This window comes from Gymnoscopelus braueri (assembly GCF_963280865.1).
Source record: "Gymnoscopelus braueri genome assembly, chromosome: 4".
NCBI classification, from domain to species: domain Eukaryota; kingdom Metazoa; phylum Chordata; class Actinopteri; order Myctophiformes; family Myctophidae; genus Gymnoscopelus; species Gymnoscopelus braueri.
The window spans coordinates 58622980-58643099 of record NC_137605.1 but is presented as its reverse complement, the minus strand read 5'-3'; the positions used below and the strand labels follow the sequence as shown (position 1 = coordinate 58643099).

At 41.5% G+C, this 20120-nt stretch overlaps 1 protein-coding gene across 3 annotated transcripts in view; it reads right to left on the bottom strand.

Moving 5' to 3' along the window:
• Positions 1 to 20120, bottom strand: part of tg (thyroglobulin) — a gene marked incomplete at its 5' end in the record, with an annotated part of 65118 nt that overhangs the window by 25354 nt on the left and 19644 nt on the right. For all 3 annotated transcript variants that reach the window (XM_080427252.1, XM_080427253.1, XM_080427254.1), the window contains 16 exons: positions 1292 to 1465; positions 2129 to 2266; positions 2910 to 2981; positions 4237 to 4323; positions 5454 to 5624; positions 6492 to 6692; positions 8374 to 8479; positions 8633 to 8748; positions 9751 to 9855; positions 11049 to 11213; positions 11709 to 11852; positions 13882 to 14037; positions 15675 to 15825; positions 16933 to 17060; positions 19565 to 19753; positions 19865 to 20026. In XM_080427252.1, coding sequence (XP_080283378.1) covers positions 1292 to 1465; positions 2129 to 2266; positions 2910 to 2981; positions 4237 to 4323; positions 5454 to 5624; positions 6492 to 6692; positions 8374 to 8479; positions 8633 to 8748; positions 9751 to 9855; positions 11049 to 11213; positions 11709 to 11852; positions 13882 to 14037; positions 15675 to 15825; positions 16933 to 17060; positions 19565 to 19753; positions 19865 to 20026 — 2265 coding nt within the window. The remainder of the gene's footprint in view (positions 1 to 1291; positions 1466 to 2128; positions 2267 to 2909; positions 2982 to 4236; positions 4324 to 5453; positions 5625 to 6491; positions 6693 to 8373; positions 8480 to 8632; positions 8749 to 9750; positions 9856 to 11048; positions 11214 to 11708; positions 11853 to 13881; positions 14038 to 15674; positions 15826 to 16932; positions 17061 to 19564; positions 19754 to 19864; positions 20027 to 20120) is intronic.

Sequence of the window (20120 nt, the reverse complement as noted above, 5' to 3'; positions counted from 1 at the left end):
TGACTCTTTACAGTCCATGCATATCAACTATGACTTGACCACTACTGACCATATTCCTCTCTCCATGTTGATCAATACTGGTAATCTACCTGTGTTATCACCAGCAGAGGGCAGCAAGAGACCTAGGAAACTAGATTGGACCAAGGCCACCAAGCACCAGTTGGAAATATATCAAAGCCAAACTAATGCTCTGCTAGATGAAGTCAAACTCCCTAAGCAGGCCATTCTATGTCATGACTTAAATTGTAAAAACCCACAACATAGCATTGCTGTGCACAATGTATGAACATATTGTGGAGTCTCTTTTAACTGCCAGCAGGCCTCTACATAAGCACAGGTCAAATGGGGGCCTTGCCAGGCCAGGTTGGAATTAATATGTAGCAAAACTGCATGCGGATGCCAGTAGGGCTTTTAAAGAATGGGCTGGATCAGGCAAAAATAAGTCTGGTCACCTGTTTGAACGGAAAAAACAGACCAATGCTAATTTCAAATATGCACTTCGTTTTATTAAGAGACAGGAAAATACAATGCGGGCCGATGCACTTGCTAAAAAATTACTAAATAATACAGTGGCCCAGAGGACATATGCAATCTGTGGCAGAAAAGGTTTGATATAAATGAGAAATTGATATAAATGAGGCATTATTACGGCCCACCAAAATACATTTTGGCGGGTCGACTAAATCAACTGTAGATTTAGTCGACTAAAAACTTACATTTAGTCAACTAAAACTAGACTAAAATGGAATTGTATTCAAAAGACAAAATCAACACTGAAGTATAGTAGTACAAACGTGTGTGTGTGCAGTGGTGGAAAGTAACAAAGTGCATTTACTTAAGAACTGTACTTAAGTAACATTTTGAGGTATTTGTACTTTACTTGAGTATTTCCAATTTCCAATACATATAAATTATCATATTATAAAACATACATTAACCATTTTAGCCCTATTTGATACATAGGCTATTTGAAAATAGCCGATCTACAAGCTCAAAACACGTCGCATCACGACGCGTTGTGAGCTTGTAGATCTGCTATTTTCAAATATTTTAGTACTTTAGTATTTTGGTACTTTAAGTATATTTTGATGCCAATACTTTTGTACTTTTACTCAAGTAACATTTTGAATTCTGGACTTTTACTTATAACAGAGTATTTCTATATTGCAGTATTGGTACTTTTACTTAAGTAAAACATTTGAGTACTTTTTCCACCACTGTGTGTGTGTGTGTGTGTGTGTGTGTGTGTGTGTGTGTGTGTGTGTGTTTGTTATCGGACGGACACACTCACCCTTCTTAATGTGAGCACTGTGTGGCGTGCTGGGCAGCAGGGGGCGACAGGGCTGCCTCAGAGGTTTGTCGTAGGCTCCGCACACCGTGGTGTCTGGGTAGAGCACACAGCTGTGGAAGCCTGCTGTATCCTGTCTCACGTCTACCATGGAACACTGCTGCTCTGACTGACAGCCTGCACACACACACACACACGCGCACGCACAAGCAAATGCACACATGCACACACGCACACACACAGCTTTAGAATAGCAGATCTTGTACATCTGCTATATTAAAACCCGATGCAGATTCTACCAAATCCCTTCTAAATCAGCATCACACTTTCAAGATCTTTCAAAAATATTCAAAAATAGCAGATGTACAAGCTCACGAAGTGACGCGCTGTCAGATTGTAGATCTGCTATTTTTGAAAAGCCAACGACGCAAAAATCTAAAATGACTTTCCCGGTTTTAATGGGTTAAAAGAAAAATCTTGAAAAACATGTGGAATGTTTTTTGAAACATTTCAAATACAAACACCTTGTATGGAGGTCCCTGGCAAAAGAACATTTCCAGATGGGGGGGTCAAAGAGTATATTCATTTTGGGGTTCTTGGCATGAAAATGTTTGAGAACCAAATGTTTTGACATTAGGAAGCAAGCCCATATAAGCAACTACACTTTAGAAACAAGCCCAATTACGGCAACCCGCAACTACCAATATTTACAACCGGCTTTGCAGAAGAAACAAGCCCAAAGTTGCTTATAATAAGCGGACTTGGCAACACTTGGACAAGCTCTGTGCACAGTACGTTTATCACACTACTACAGCATTAATATATCTCAATAGGACATACGTGAGAGACACCAGAGCAGTGCTTGCTGGGAGTTGAAGTTCATCTTGTTGAGCCAATAGGAGAGGGCGGGGAGGCTTCTCTTTGGATCCACCAGCACGCTGCTCTCCTCCAGGGACTCGAACCCACCCTGTACCGCTGCTGAAGAGGGACACATATGACATCTAGAACTGTCAGTCCAATGAATGAATGAATGAATCGACAGACAGACAGACAGACAGACAGACAGACAGACAGACAGACAGACAGACAGACAGACAGACAGACAGACAGACAGACAGACAGACAGACAGACAGACAGACAGATAGATAGATACATTTTGATAGATATAAGTACCTCAATCAATCAATAAATCAATCAAAAAGTTAATCAAGTCTAGGTCCATGATGCAGCTGTCAATTACTAATTATTATTACAAAATTACTTGTCACAATTAGTGTGGCCAAAAACTATTCTTCAAGCTCACAACGCGTTGCGTTGCAAGGCGTTGTGAGCTTGAAGATCTGCTATTTTTGGCAAATCGATTTGTGTAGAGTGAAATAAGAGTGTACCAAATGTACTCTTCACAGGTCCGTGTTATCAAGTACAGAGGGTTTAAGTGGTACTGAATTTGCAGCTCAACAAAAGCTAATCCATTCTGGTGTATGACAGAGGACCATTTCACAATAAATTAAAATCTCTGTGATACGATTATTGTGCACGTTTTTTTTTATCACTATAAACTCTAATAACGATTATCATGATAGCGCAGACATCATGTCAGTGTGTGAGCTGGATACCAACCATCCACAGCAAATGCTGTCTGCTGTGCTCCTGTGCAGGCTGGAGATGGAACATCTGCTGCCAGCTCTGAGCCTGTGAGACACATGGAATAGCATTCATACACAGAGTGGAAGTAAACAGCTGCAATGTGCTTGGAATTAAACAGCAACAAAACAATCATGAGTCAAATGAACCCATCAGTGCCATTGCCATTTTTGACGTGGGTTTTCCCAAAGGCCCAGAGTGCCACACTGACGTCTTTGACGTGTTTTGGTGTTTTCAGTGTTTTTTCCACTAGATGGCACTGTTCGCTAACACATGAGTGACCAGTTCATGCTCAGACACACAGATCCAGAGCTCACGTCATTTCCTCTTCCATTCACTTCCTGGTTAGCTTATTTGGGGAAACGGCTGTAACTTTCAACATTTGTTACGAGACATGGTATATTCAACAACCTATAACAAGAGAACGGGGGTCGTGATGATTTCTTTTTCACTTTTCGCGGAAGCACGGTGAAACCCTCCGTGTTTAGCTACGATCGGGGGCTCGATCATACTGGGGATACATATTCTGTCTGTGACTAGTTGAGGTAAGGAAAACGCTGATTTTCGCTGGCACTGGCGTAGCAAACAATATCTAATCTAAGATTTGCACAAATGTTCACGATTTTTCAAAAATAGCAGATCTACAAGCTCGTAGCGCGGCACTCGGTGCCGCGCTATGAGCTTGTAGATCTGCAATTTTTGAATAGCCAAAGTGTAAAATAGTGCTTTTTAGCTCAAATCAAAAAATGACACAGTTGCGTTCCAGGTCTCAATGGATTAAGGATAGAGGTACCAGGGTGGAGGGTTAAGTTTAGGTGTTATGGTAAAGGATGCGTTGGTACCAGTGTGGAGGTAGATAGGGTTAGGATAGGGTTATTGTAGGGTTAGGGTTAGAGTTGTTCCGATAGCGATACCAGTATCGGAAAAGCTACAGATTTTAAACCCTTACTGTATAATTTACATTATTATTTTACCAATTTATATCTGCACTTTAACAATTATTAAAGGGATTTGTATGTATTCCTAGATCAGTGGTTTTCAAACGTTTGAATGTCAAGGACTCCCATAACTCTCAGAGTTACAGACCTGTAAGGGTCCATTTAGAACCCACTCAAGGAACCCTAAGGGTCCCTGGACCCCACTTTGAGAACCACTGTCCAAGACCTTTTTTTAAAATTACACACTGGTATCGGATCGGTACTTGATATCGACTGATACGCAAGTTATGGTTATCTGAATCTGTATCGGGAAGGAGAAACTGGTATCGGTACGTCTCTAGTTAGGGTTAAGGATGGGTTGGTACCAGTATGGAGGTAGATGGCCTGGAAGGTGATGATGGAAGCCTGGTAGTCTTTCTTGTTCTTGCTGTCAGCCGGTAGAGCAGCATCAGCTGGAAAGAAGGACATACAAGCATTGAACACACCTCCAACTGTGTCTGCCACACAGCGGGCCGGCGGAAAATTGGCACTATTTGGCACGGTGGAATCCAAGGCTTTCACAGAGCGCATACGGTACGGAACGCTGTCAATCTGGGTGGGCCTGGGCCCAATCACGTAGGCCCAACAAAGAATCCGCCACAAGTAAATTGTTTAGTAATGTTGGAAGTAAATTGAGATTATTAACTCTTTGGTTACTTTTTTTGTTGTAAAAATGGGGTGTTAATTTAACTCCCTCAGTGTAACATGTACCGATAACTCGTACCTTACACAATGTAAAATAGGGTTAGGGTTAGATCATTGCTGTGACGTTCAACGCATTCATTATGCAGAAGGTCCCTATTCACAAGTTTTCAAAAGTAAAACATTAATACAAATTCTTTGACAATAGCAAATCTACAAGCTCACAACGGGTTGCAAAGCGACACGTTGTAGATCGGCTATTTTCAAATTGCAAAAGTATATTATAGGTCTGTGTTTTTTTTTACTAATAATCAAAATCTACAAAGTAACTGGTAACTAAAGTTTCAAATAATTATAGTGGAGTAAAAATTAATTTGCCTTTGAGATGTAGTGGAGTAGAAGTAAAATTATTGAAAATTGGAAATACTCTTGTAAAGTAAAAACACCTCATAATTGTACTTAACACATTGGGTGCCAAAACCGTTAATCTACGGTTTTGTAAATAGTCGAGTTGAGTGCCAAAACCGAAGATCTACGTGAAGAGATATATTTATTTATTTTTCCACGTGGGGCGCTCTAACGCAACTTTGGAATCATTCACAGAGCTTGAAAAAAGGACAGGACGGAAGTGGATCCATGGCAAAAACACGACCTCCCGTCCGCATCCTTTATAATTCCTTGAGAAAAAGCTTCATATCTCCATTTCTTTTTTAACGTGGTGGAAACGAGCCGCTTTCGATGGCGATCGCTCTGCAATGGAGGATCGCGTTAGAAATATTATTGTTCCAGGCGTTAGTCGACCATCGTGCACGCAGCTTTTGTTTATTACATGTGCTTAGTTATGCAATGAGGTCACTACTTGAGAGTGAGATTTATGTTGGTCGGTGAGTCGTTTTCTTACTGATAGTGAAGTCTTGTCCTCCGAAGTTGAAGATGAAGCTCCTCTGTTGTTGGTTATAGGTCAGTCCTGCTCCACACACACGCTCCGCTACCCCCTGACCAACCACATCCCAGTCTTCATCTGCACACAGCAGCACTGATGGAGCCCCCATCAGACCACACAGCACAGAGCCTGCACACACACACACACATGTGCACGCACACGCACACGCACGCGCACACACACACACACACACACACACACACACACACACACACACACACACACACACACACACACAGTTTACAATGTACAATTTACAAATTTGTCTTAAAAAAACTCTTAGTCCAGAGCGATTTACAGTAATCAAGGTAAACACGAGGTAATAAATCAAATGCACACACACACAGCGCGCGCGCACACACACACAAACACAAACATGCGCGCGTACACACACACACACACACACACACACACACACACACACACACACACACACACACACTATTTACTTCAACATTGGACGATTCTACAAATGCCTTCTAAATCAGTAGTTCTCAAACTTTTTTCGTGCCAAGGATCCCCAAATGTATATATATTGAAAATGTTTTGTGCCAGGGACATGGCATTAAAAAAATCCAAATGATTCACAGCATTTTTCAAACTCTTTCACAATTTAAATTTTTTTTTTCAAACATAGCAGATCTACAAGCTCATAGCGCGGCACCGAGTGCCACGCTATGAGCTTGTAGATCTGCTATTTTAGAAAATGTGTGTAAATCTGTGAATATATATAATTTTTTAAGGGAACATTTTTTACTCAAATCTGTGCTTCTGGGGGGTCCAACATATTTTGAGATGGGGTCAGCGGCCAAATACATACAATTTTGGGGGTCCTTGACATGAAAAAGATTGAGAACCACTGACATAGAAACATAGGTTTTTCAGAAAACTGTTAGGATTCACAAAACAAATGTAGAATCGGCTTCAGGTCTTGACAGATTAAATGGGTTCCACCTGTGCACCATGTGCTGTCTCCTTATCGCCATGGTAACGTACCTCCGTTGAGGACGTTGCGGTTGATGATGAAGCCTCGGCAGCAGGTGTCGCGGCTGCACTGCTCCTGACAGAAACGGTGCACGTCGGTCACGGTGGTTCCCCGGGAGGGGAAGGCCAGGGTGCGGAACACTCCGGACAGAGCCTTCCTCATCCTTATCCTCTCAAAGCTCTGTTGCTGATGCTGCGTGGAGAACTCCTCTCCTGGGAACAAAGACATAAACCATATCAACTTCACTGGAAAAAGTACTACATTTTTTTTAACTTAAGTCAAATACTTTTACTCAAGTATCAATACTGCAACGTAGAAATACTCTGTTACACGTGAAAGTCTGGAATAACAAAAATTACTTGAGTAAAAGTACAAAAGTAATGGTATAAAAATGTACTTAAAGTACCAAAAGTAGAAAGTACTCATTATGCAGAATGTCCCATTTCACAAGTTTTCAAATGTATAAAATCCTTTGAAAATAGCAGATCCACAAGCTCACAATGTGTCGCATCGCGATGCATTGTGAGCTTGTAGATCGGCTATTTTCAAATGGCCGAAATGTTTATATGGCTGAAGTGGTTACTGTATGTTTTGTAATAATAATACAAATCTACAAAGTAACTACTAACTAAAGTTTTCAAATAATTGTAGTGGAGAAAAAGTACAATATTCGCCTCTGGGATGTAGTGGAATAGAAGTAAAAGTACTGAAAACTGGAAATACTCCAGTAAAGTAAAACTACTTTAAAATTGTACTTATGTACAGTACTTGAGTAAATATACTTAGTATACTTTAAACCATGGCTATACTGTAGTCACATTGTAGTTGCTTTTTCCCCCAAAAGCAAGGTTGTGAAAGTAAGCTTGTTTCTTACTGATCGGAATGAAGTTGGTTTGATATCTGTATACCATTTGAGCACACGTCGAAACAACCCTAGCCGTCAGCAACCAGTAGTGCCAGAAGTACAGTACTTTTGACACTACAATGATGTATTATCTTGTGTCCTTGCTTACTGTAAGTCGCTTAAGTCTGGATTAAGAGCGTCTGCTAAATGCCTAAATTGTAAGTACTTTTTTTCCGAAGTTATCTCCTTGATAAAAAACTCTGCATCTCCTTAACTTTTTACAGTGTGGAATTTTTTTCGATGCACGATCACTCCGCAATGGTGACTCGCGTGAGAGATGTTATTGCTCCAGGCGTTAGCCAGGACCATCCCTCGTCGTGCACGCATCCATTGTTTACATTCGGGTGCTCGACGTGGAGTCTAGAGCTCTAAACAGCGCAGTGTTACAAACGGTGAGCTCTCTGGCACTCAACGTACACTTTTTTAATAAAATTCTGGCGCCAAATGTGTTAAGGCTGACATTGCCGATACTGACGTGATGACCGATTTATCGTGCATCTCTAATAGACATTCTGTCTTCATAATGCAAGTGACGTATGTGAAATGTAAGCTATTTTGAGTAACTTTTGATTAATTTAATCTTGTATTGACAAAAATGTATACCATAATATTTGGATATATCTGTCAAAAAAAAATTAAAAAAAAACTTGAGAGCGTATTTCCTATTGTGGTCCTTTGAGTGTAAATGTGTCTAAACTGAGCGCAAAACTTGATTATTTTTATTATCAAATTACACATAATTTTAAAGAAGTCATCTCTGTGACTCTATATTTTGTATAACAATAAACAAAAAGTTATTTTCCATTGTCTATTCCAAAAAGTAATTGGTACAAACAAGGGTACGAGTTGTATAACAAAACATGCTAAAACAATGGCATAGTGTCATTAGAACTGGAACAAACAAAACTAGTACATTTTTAAATGTCTAAAACGTGTATTCAATGCTGTGTTGTATGTTTTTTATTACATAATCTGGTTACTATGGTTACCTCTCTTCCTGACAACCAGCAAATCTGAAGCTCCGCCCCTCACTCTCAGGGAACAGCTCAACCCATCAAACAGCTCTGTCTCAGGATTACCCAGAAACCCACTGGCCTGGAGACAGACACACACACAAACACATATACGTGTTATATACGACATCACTTCACTTGTGTGTGTGTGTGTGTGTGTGTGTGTGTGTGTGTGTGTGTGTGTGTGTGTGTGTGTGTGTGTGTGTGTGTGTGTGTTTTTAGCCAACGTACACACCTGTGTGGAGGTGTTACAGTGTGTGTTGAGTGTGTGCGTGCTGTACAGCTGACATTGTCTCTGTTCCTCCTCGATGAACAGTGCCACATGATGGCAGGATGGCTCTGTAGCGCACACTGCAACACAACACAACACAACAAACAACTGTCAAATACACACAAAGCAGGCACGTATACACACATAGACATCAAAGGGGGCTTGAGCCCCTGCCCTTTTACCCGTCTGTAAAAAGTGCCATCTCCAGACATGAATGCAGCTTAAATGCAAATGCAACTTTTCTATGCCGTACAAAGGCAGCATTCTAGAGAATTGCTTTTTCCAAACTCTCATGAACTTGAATGCAACGTTTTATGTTGAAAGAATTGCCCTCTCTGTGTAGAAATCCATGCTGTACAGCACATCTCCATTAAGGCTTGACTATATTTAGATACAGTGTCGCGCACCGAAAGTAGCTGATCTACGCGTCGTAAGCTTGTAGATCGGCTATTTTCGTTATTTCTGCCAAAAGTGCCTTTTCAGAAATGTCGGCACCTGCCCTAACATTCTCTACACGTCCCTGACACAAACCATACACACGTGCGGAAATAAAATATCACATTTTGGTTTCATCATGTCATTTGATTGACCTGAGGCCCATTCTACAAATGCCTTCTAAATCCTAACAGTTTTCTGAATAAGCTATGTTGCTATCAGTGGTTCTCAAACTTTTTCATGTCAAGGACCCCCAAAATGATATATATTTGGCCGCCGACCCCCATCTCAAAACTATTTTGTTCCAGGGACCCCCCAGAAGCAAAGATTTTAGTTTAAAATGTTCACTTATATGTATATTAAAAGATTTGCACAAAATTTCACAAAAAAAAATTAATAGCAGATCTACAGGCTCGTAGCGTGGCACAAAGTGACGCTTGTATATCTGCTATTTCTGAATAGCCAAAGTATAAAATAATGCTTTTTTTTGCAAAAATCTAAAGTGACACAAATGCATCCCCTGTTTAAATGGGTTAATTAGTGTGTGTGTGTGTGTGTGTGTGTGTGTGTGTGTGTGTGTGTGTGTGTGTGTGTGTGTGTGTGTGTGTGTGTGTGTGTGTGTGTGTGTGTGTGTGTGTGTGTGTTACCTTGAACACATGCTACCAGATCAGTGCTGTGAGTTGACAGAATGTCGGTGTCTTCAGCTCCAGTAAGCAGAGCTGATCCAGGAACAGCCTCAAACCTGGACAACACTGAAACAAATTTACACACAGGCTGTTCATATATCAATACAATTACTCATAAAACATTCATGAGATCACATTACTTTATGAGAGGTCTCACAGATTTTCACTACAATTGTCTTACATTTACACAGTGATGGACGAAGTACTCAAATGTAAAAAGTAAAAGTATCAATAAAACAATGTGTAGATATACGCTGTTAAAAGAAAAAGTCCTGTATGCAAAATAAAGGTAAAAGTAAAATTTAAAATACTCCAGTTAAGTAAAAAATCCTCAACTTTGTTCAGTACAGTACTTGAGTACATGTACTTAGTTCCTCTTTTTTTGTTGCATTTACAGGTGAAATTGTGAAAACTTTGATATGATAAAATTCATTATGTGTAAAATAAATTGAACTTTGATATGATAAAATTCACTGTGTAAAATAAATTGTGTTTTTCAAAAATAGCTGATAAACTGAGAACTTGTTGATCAGCTATTTTCGGGAAAACCTTAAAAAAAGTTTTTCATACTTTTGTTTTGGTACTGTAACTATACTGTTTTGATGCCAATTTTGCACTTTTTATTCAAGTCAAATGTTGAATACTGTCCTATTGCTTGTAACAGTGTAACAGACGTTCATGTTGTGGTTTTGCTACTTTTACTTCAGTCACTGTTCATTTTGACAGCAAATTCCATTAAGTTGTAGTCATATTTTAGTCATCTGAAATGTTTTCGTTTTAGTCTAGTTTTAATCGACTAAATCTACAGTTGATTTAGTCGACTAAAATGTATTTTTGGAGGGCCGTGATGGTGTCGTAATGCCTGATGTATATATACCTGGCTGTGTGCCGATCTACAAGCTCACAACGTGTCGCACTGCAACGCGTTGTAAATCGGCTATTTTCTGAGCGTGACACCTACACGCAACCAAGCATAAAATGTCTTTTCGTAGTTATACTCGATCTCTCCTCCACTAGTCCCTCCCTAACATTTTAGTCTAGTCTTTATTTGTTGACAAATTGTCAGTATATTTAGTCATAGTTTTAGTCATCATAGCTTAGTTTTTAGTATTCGTCAGTGATAAAAAAGGTAGTCAATGAACATTTATCGTCAGTTTTAGTCAACATTAACACCACCAAATGTGCAGAGGTTTTGCAGAAGCTGCGGTAAGTTAAAATGAAAGTGCATGCTTCGTTGTGATTGGCCGCTGTGTGTGTACCTGTGCACTGCTGATCAGAGAGAGACTCGTTGCTATTGGTCCAGACCAGATCGTCTCCCTGGGCGGAGACACACCTCCAGCCTCCTGATAGGACGTCAGGCTGAGCCGGCAGGAAGTCACCTGAACCCGAACACCGTAAGCCCCGCCTCTGACACGCTGTCACACCTGAGGCGTACACACGCATACACACGCACACGCGCACACACACTCACACGCACACACACACACACACACACACACACACACACACACACACACACACACACACACACACACACACACACACACACACACACACAAACACACTTTTAGAAGCAATGCTTCTGTTGCTGTTTTATGTAGCCACGCTTATGACAAATTAAAATAAAACTTCCAGCATTCTGACTAAGAATGATTAAAATTAAATTTAGCAAGTAGCTGATGTTTTGTTTTTTCTTTATCTGATGTTTCTATTGACAAAACGTGCACACTGTACATGACCATATTACTACATCCGTCAAAATAAACACAAAACATCTGGAGAGCTCATTTCCATTGTGGTGCTTTGGAAATAAGTAGGAAGTAGGGAATTCCGACTCGCACTGAGAATAGCAGATCAGCTATTCTCGGCATGACACCCGCACAAAACTAAGCAAACTTAGAGAGAGAGGAGAGCCTCACATTGACTGACAGACGACGCTCCAATAGCAGAGCTGCCTCGGGGACACTTGCGACAGAAGTCCATCCCCTCTTCTTCCTGATAGGTCCCTTCAGGACAGAGGAGACACACCCCCTCTGAGGAGAAGGTCCCAGCAGGACAAATCACTGGAGAGACAAGACACACAGAGACAGTAACCTTAAAGCACTGGTCTCAACCTTTTCAGGCCACGCCCCCTCAACATAATTATATTTGAACTGGGGACGCCCCACCCTGACAAGCACTTGGAATTGTAGGAGTTGAGGCGTTACATTTAGTTCAATCTGGGAACCCATCGCCAACTGAAAATGAAAAACAGCGCCCTCTGCTGTTTGTTCTATGTCTGTTGGCTCTGGGAGGAAGTCGACGTAACACCAGAGCGCAAGGAAACCGGTGTTTGTGTTATGCCTTCAGCGCATCACTTCCGGTTGGTGCGACTATGTTTTCATTCCCACTAACAATATTTCTACACGGAACACTAACACCACTTCTCCCAGAGAACAGGGATCGTTTTGGTTATAAGCCCACTTGTTTCTATGATGAAAGAGTAAGTTAAAATGTGAATATCTTTCCGTGGTTTTGTCTGCTCCGCGGACGCTATTGTTAAATTAGTTTCGGTTTGTTTCGAGGGGGGAAGGATAGACGGACACGTGAATCCCGCCCACTACATTTGATTGGGTAAAGCGCGGCCCACTTCCTGATCTGAAGGCACGCCCATGCGCACTTGTTATGACGAACCTCCCCGACAGATTCCAACGCAGTGCAGAATCTGTTCTTGAGAGATTACATTTAGTTTGACTCGGTTCCACAAATACATATTGTGAAAATAGCCGATCTATAAGCTCACAACACCTCGCAACATGATATGTTGTGAGCTTGTAGCTTGTAGACAGCTATTTTCTAAATGTTTTGCTTTCTTATATTTGAAAATGTTTGTTTTTTTTGGTATAGTTTGTTGATTACTTTGGATGCAGTGACGGTCCGTTTTCATTTCATTTCTTTATTTCTTCTTTTTTTGTACAAAACCTTTTGTAAAAAAGGTCTGAAAAGTCCTTAAATTGTCACTTTACAGTCATCTGGGGACCCCCCCAAAATCATGCGACCGTTTTGCACTGGACGCACCTGGCATAAATTAATGGACTGCTTTCGTAAGCAATGAAATCCTTTGTTTTGGGTCAATTTATTAATTTCTTTATTAAGTAGCTGTGTAATAAGCCGGGGGAGCAGGTCATTATTGAGAAATAATTGATTATCCCTTGCATAATCACCAGATTATTCATCCTACCAAGAGTGGAGCATATCTCCACCAGGTCGGTGGCCTACTGACGGTTGAGCATATCTCCACCAGGTCGGGCGGCCTACTGACAGAGGAGCAAACCTCTCCACAATGGTCTGGACTTTAATTAACACCAGAGGCACTCCAGCACCTGTTTCGGCATGTCACTCTGCCGCCATCATCGTTACAAATTCAATCCAGAGACTTTCTCCTAGAAGAAGGCTGAGCCCAAAGGAAAAGGCCCATCTCAGATGTCTAGTATGTGCTGTTGCATGGTGGGAGATTGTGTCATCCTATTTTGAGGAATCAAAACACCCGATGACCTGTATATCTTCGACATAAGTCCTAGTCTCAAGACGTTACGCAAGCTAGAAGTTATTCAGTACGGTCTGGAGCAGTCTGGACTCCCACACAACATCAGATGGGAACTGGCAGCCATGACTACCAACAACTGAAAAAATGGCATAGCCCCCTAAAAAAAACAAAAACGATAACTCACTACAATCAATGATACAATAAACAATCAAACAAACAAACAAACAAACAAACAAACAAACAAACAAACAAACAAACAAACAAACAAACAAACAAACAAACAAACGCAAGTGGCCACGGGGTCCAAGCATAGAAAAAGATGATTATGAGACGATAATGAAGGGGAATATGATGGCATTCAGGAGAAGATGAAGAAGTAACATAATTTGGTTGCTCACAGTCACAAAACACCCATAACTCCCTCCGCAGCTGGTCAAACAAAAAAACATAAATAGGTTACCGTCGCATGTCCACAATGATAATGCGTCATTTTAGTTATCGCAACATTGTGATACCGAAGATATCACTACGTCCTTAGTAATAATGTAGCTGAGTTATTGACTCACCACAACCTTTACCATGGTCCAGATGGTAACCAGGGGAACAGCCAAAGCTTGGTGTTGTCATGGAAACCAGCTGGGTTTCTGTGGTCAGCAAGGGGAGGAAATTACCCAGGAGCCCCTGCAGCCCAGCCAGCAGCCTGCTCTCACTGAGGAACACATCTGGTAAACAAACAACATTACAGCTTATAGATGGTAAACGATACATTACAGATTATACATGTCTGCAACACTTCATTTACATGACAATGACATTACAGCAAGGTTATGATGGTTTACTTTTCGATGTTGGTTTGCTAGTTAAGGTTTTTACTTAGTTTTGTTTTTTATTAATTCCAGTGTTAGTTTTTTTTAATTATTATTGTAACGTGGGAGAAAAAGATAGCATAGAATATTACTATTGCCATCCGATGCGAGAGTGCGGTCTAGCCAACACCAACTCGAGACTCCTGAATTGCTGCTCTCCACACTCTCCTATCTATCAGGGTCTTGAGCTCTGCAGTGTTGTTAGCTAAGCTGTCACGCCGCAGTGTATCTACGTGGGTGGGTGGTGAGCTTCTTGCCTTTACTGGCTTTGCCCTGGGTTGGCTCCCATAGTGTCAGTTTGCTTGCCACTAGTTCCGGGTGCCTGACGCAGTGCCCAGCCTCATCCTTCTCTCTCTGACTTTGTCTGTGACTCGTGGTAGGTCCCCGTAGAGCAGTGTTTATCAACCCTTTTTTTACAATAATAATAAAAGGTGAAAAGGGTGACAACATGCTGTTTCTTTTCGGGTCAGGTGTCACACTATTGCCCTATTTGGATTCAAAACGGCTAGTGGAAGCTGAAAAGCCGTATCGTTTCGTGAAATTAGTGTGTGTGTATATATATATACCGTATATATATATATATAATTATATATATATATATACCGTATATCTAGGTGTGCCCTGGGATCTTTTGGCTATGCCAGGTGTGCCTTGGCACAAAAAAGGTTGATAAACACTGCCGTAGAGCATGGGTTCCCAAACTTTTCAGCCCGCGACCCCAAAATAAGGGGGCCATTGACTCGCGACCCCACCCAAACCTGGAGGTAATTTATGCACATAAACTTGCACGTTCGGTGCGCATTTAAAATGTATTAAAATGGTAATATGTACTATTTGTAATCATTTTAGGTTGTATTTCATCCATTCTGTTGAATTTAAATTATTATTATTATTATTTTTTTAATGACCCAAAATAATTTTGCGACCCCACCGTCAGTCTCCCGCGACCCCAACTTTGGGAACCCCTGCCGTAGAGGACCACATTTCTGATGTGGTCCGTCCATGTGACACCTAGTGCCATTCGTAGCATATGTGTGTAGACTCCATCCAAGGCCCTTTCCTGTTGTGCTGTGAGGGTCCGTGTCTGCAGCCCCATAAAGCAGTACTGACTACACTGTAGCTACTAACAGCCGCCTCTTTTGGTCTTCTTTCATGTCTGATTTCCACACTCTCCTCATCCCATGCAAGGCATTCCAGGCAAGGGCCCTCTGGACCTTCAGGTCCTGTTCCATTGAAGCAGAACCCGAGATATTTGAAGTCCTCGACTATCGCGATCTACCTACTATAGACCAATTATTTACTATTATTTACATGACAGAATAGGTTTCATTTGGTGCCGGCCTGCGCGCGCATACTGGTTCTTATCAGTGTGACGTTGTCTGTTAAGGGGTCTATTATATAATCTAATAATGTATGTCTTTGGCAATCATCCAGTGATGTCTGTTGTATTGTGTGTGTGTTTGGTGATCATGTAGTGATGTCTGTATGCTCACCGACATCGTGGAGGTCGGGGAGGTCAGGGGTCGGGAGGTCAGATAAAGAAGCCATCCACGTGACCTTTAAACTCATGATGTCACTGCTGTTACACTGCACATGCACCAAGGAGTCGTCACACAATGTCACAGAGTCACCTGACACAGGCAGCTGCACACACACGTACGCATACACGCACGCACACACACGCACGCACGCACGCACGCACGCACGCATGCACGCACGCACGCACGCACGTGCACACACACACACACACACACACACACACACACACGTTTGTATTACTATAGGTGTGAGGACATAGACATTTTATGACATTTTTTGCCATTTTTAAACCCCAAACTACAAGCTCCCAACGCGTCGCAGCCGGCTATACAGTGTTGTTGTCAGTAGGAATAAACACAGAATCACCCGGGAGGAAGTGGACTAAGAAAGGGGAGGAGCCAAACCAAGTTCCTGTTTCTACACAAAACAGGAGGTAGTGCCCCCAGAGGCAAAAACATTATTTATTTTTTACCCAATGGGTTCCCAGATTGCTCCTACCCTAACCCCTAAATGTCACAGAGACACCTGAGGCAGGCACCTGTACACAACAGATTTGAGAATGACCTTAAATCATGGCTTCATCTCAACACTAACTAGTCATAGTTACCTGTCCTGGATAGCCGACTCCTGACTGCATTGGATTCTTCTCTTATGGTACATCTTGTCGTAAATGTAACTCCTTCTAACTTTATATAAGGATTTAATTTTCTTTGTTTCATGGTCGTTTGTACAGTTTGTTGCGTGTTGTTCTATGTCTCAAGGTGGACCACAATGGAAACAAGCTTCGGCTTTTTTGTGAAACATCCACTTTGGCGCTTTCTAAGTGGTCACATTGTTGTGATTTTGTATAAAATAAAAGTATTCTATTCTATTCTAACCTGCAACGTTTCACTGAATTACACAGTTTATGTAGTTGAACTCCAATACGTTTGATGAAATTATTTCTTTTTTTTAATCTCATACAAGGTCTGTTTTACTAATAATTGGTTTAAGTGGTTAAGTTCAGCAGCTTGGTGGGCTTTGCTGCTGCCCCGCCGCTTGATCGATTTCAGGCTTCAGGAAAGCCCCCAACGCTGTTGTTGTGGTTGATGAAGAGTTCAGAGAAGTGTGTGTGTGTGTGTGTGTGTGTGTGTGTGTGTGTGTGTGTCAGTGTGTGTGTATGCGTGCGTCTGTGCGTGCGTGCGCGTGTGTGTGCAACATGGTGTTGCTAACCTTCAGAGAACAGATGGTGTTGATGAGGTGTTGTTTGAGGTTGGAGCTGAGGGAGGAACAGGACTGACGCTCGCCAATAGACAGCAACATCTCTACTGTAGAATGGACGGTCTGAAAGGCCTGAGATCCTGCACACACACACATACACACACACACACACACACACACACACACACACACACACACACACACACACACACACACACACACACACACACACACACACACACACACACACACACACACACACACACACACACACAGAGGTCCTTTTCTCAGAACTCCTGCACCCCCACATGTCCTGACTCTCCGTACTAGTTCAGAAATTCCGTCGGAAGAAGCATGTGTTTTGGCCTTTACTCTGACAGGCTATAGACAGTGGGGTGTTTGGGTTAGCGTAAGGGATAGGGTTCAAGGAATAGTTCATCCAATAAATTACTTTATTTCTATCGTTAACTTACCCAGTGATAAGTCTTTCAGTCACAGGCATTTTTTGTTTGTAAAATATTCCTTCACAGTAAATCCCGAATCCAAAAATGAAGAAGAATGAAGAAAAAACGAAATGAATGGAATTAATCATAGACTTGATTTAACAACAGCAAAACATATACTATCATTTAGATTCTGTTCTACAGAAGTCCACTGAGAAAGAAGAAAATGAACTTTAAAAACACCCAGATGCTAAACCGGTTCATGCACGAGCAAAGAACAGAGCTTATTCACATGCACACCAGCGCCTAGGCGCGTCCGTATTTCGTGCATGAGACGGTTTAGCTCGGAAGTGCTTTAAAAGTTTATTTTCATCATGAAGAAAAAGTTTTCACGACAGCTTTATACAAAATGAGCTTTGTTTTGAAGTTTATGCACAGATTTTTCATATTGTTTTGCTGTTGTTAAATCAAGTCTCTGATTAATTCCATTCATGAAGATTTTATTTTTGGATTCGGGATTTACTGTTTGATTATTTTGCAAACAAAATAATATGTGTGACTGAAATACATCACCGGGTAAGTAAACGATAGAAATAAAGTCATTTCTTGAATCTTGGGTGAACTATTCCTTTACGTTTAGGGTTAAAGGAGAATTTTGGACTACGTTTTTCTTACCTTTTTTATGATGCTATGATATCTTAGGATGAATGGTACAGTAGAAAAATGTCATAACTCCATCCCGGGTCCGCCACAGCTTAAAACGTGCGCGGATAGGCCTTGCGCTAGATCGCATATTTTAATAGCTTTTTTTTCTTTCTTTTTTTGTGAGATCTGACGTTCGTAGTGACAGAACACTATGCAAAAAATAATAATCTAAGACTTCTGTTTTTTTTTTTTTTGGACTGTGTTCTGTCACTATGAAGGTCAGATCTAAAAAAAAAAAAAGCTATTAAAATATGTGATCTAACGCAAGGCCTATCCGCGCACGTTTTAAGCTGTGGCGGACCCAGGATGGAGTTATGAACATTTTCTACTGTACCATTCATCCTAAGATATCATAACATCATAGAAAAGGTAAGAAAAACTTAGTCCAAAATTCTCCTTTAAGGTCTTACTCTGACAGGCTGCAGACAGGGGAGTGTTTGGGTTAGTTGTTAGTTATGGTTAGTTAGGGTTAAGGATGTCCAATATTATCGGCCGATATTAGCATATTAGCATAAACATTTTTTTTTTATAAGTTGGAGTTCTTACTGTATGTGTGTGTGATTGTATGTGTGTGTGATATGAAATGTGAGCTGACCATAATCACAGTAATCCTTAATCATATTCCATCATATTCAAGGGCTTTTGGAGATAAATGAGACAGACTCCAGTCACTTTCAAATTAGACTTAGAGCACTGCAGAGGGCTGGTGTGTGTGTCTGTGTCCAGCTGACGCTCGTTGACGCCCGTTAATGTTTATAGGCATCCAAGCAATTATGCTTCTGCACTGTCAAATAGGCCAACATCTTATCTAGGACAAGTAAGACGCGCGAACGCTGGAAGCAACGCAGCTCGAAAATATTGTGTATTTACGGACTTGTAATCCGTGTTATTTCACCATGATGTGGAGAGAACATTGTGTGTGTGTGTGTGTGTGTGTGTGTGTGTGTGTGTGTGTGTGTGTGTGTGTGTGTGTGTGTGTGTGTGTGTGTGTGTGTGTGTGTGTGTGTGTGTGTGGCAGGCTGGTGTGCATTTTCTAAATTCATGCACTCTGGCGCACTCTGGAGGCTGCTTACAGGCAGTGCACGCATGTGAGTCACATGGGCCACATGAGCCAATGAGAGCATGAACACAGACAGAATCGCAGACAGACAGACACACACACACACACACACAACCTGAGCAGGGTTACATAGTAAGCTCCACTTGGTCGGAGTTCCGCGTTCGCAATTAGTGGGACTCATTCAAATGAGTTTATTGAAAACCTAACAACATCACTGTATTACATTAGATGTATTAGATATTATATTGATATTATAGCTATTTCATTTTATTAGATATGTGATGTTGTTACCTGACAATTAGTTGACTTTTGGTGAAAAAGCCAGCATATATCGGTATCAGTTGATATCGGTATCAGAAATGAGGGGTTGAACAATATCGGTATATCGGATATCTGTATAAAAGTCAATATCGAACATCCCTAGTTAAGATCTTACTCTGACAGGCTGCAGACAGGGGAGTGTTTGCGTCCCAGCGTTGGTCTTCCAGCAGACACAGGAAGCTGCTGACAGGAAGCGCGTTCTGGAAGCCACGGTGACAGACGAGGTCACAGCTCTGCCTGCCGCCTGTCGGTGTGCTGCAGAGCAGTGCACCATGGGTAATGGCAGGGTGAGGACACAGAGGTCCTGAATGACACAGGATGAGACAATGAGACAAGAAAGACGACTTATCCAGGAAAAATAACGTACAGAGATTTAAGATAAGCAGCAGCTGATGTTCTGGGGACGGAGACTCACGGTCACATGACATGGGTGCGTTTGCGCTGGCCCTCCTCCTGGTCCCGCCCACTTCCTGTCCATCCTCTGACACGCACCAGCAGGAAGTGACGTCACACTGGAACGGGGAAAAGCTTCCGTCCGACTGGCAGAGAGCGCCCTGTAGCTCACACCAACTGGGACCTGTGTGACAGCGAAGTACACAATTCATACACACACACGCGTATACACACATGTTATATAAACACAAATATTGTTGCTGTCGCAGGGAATCAAA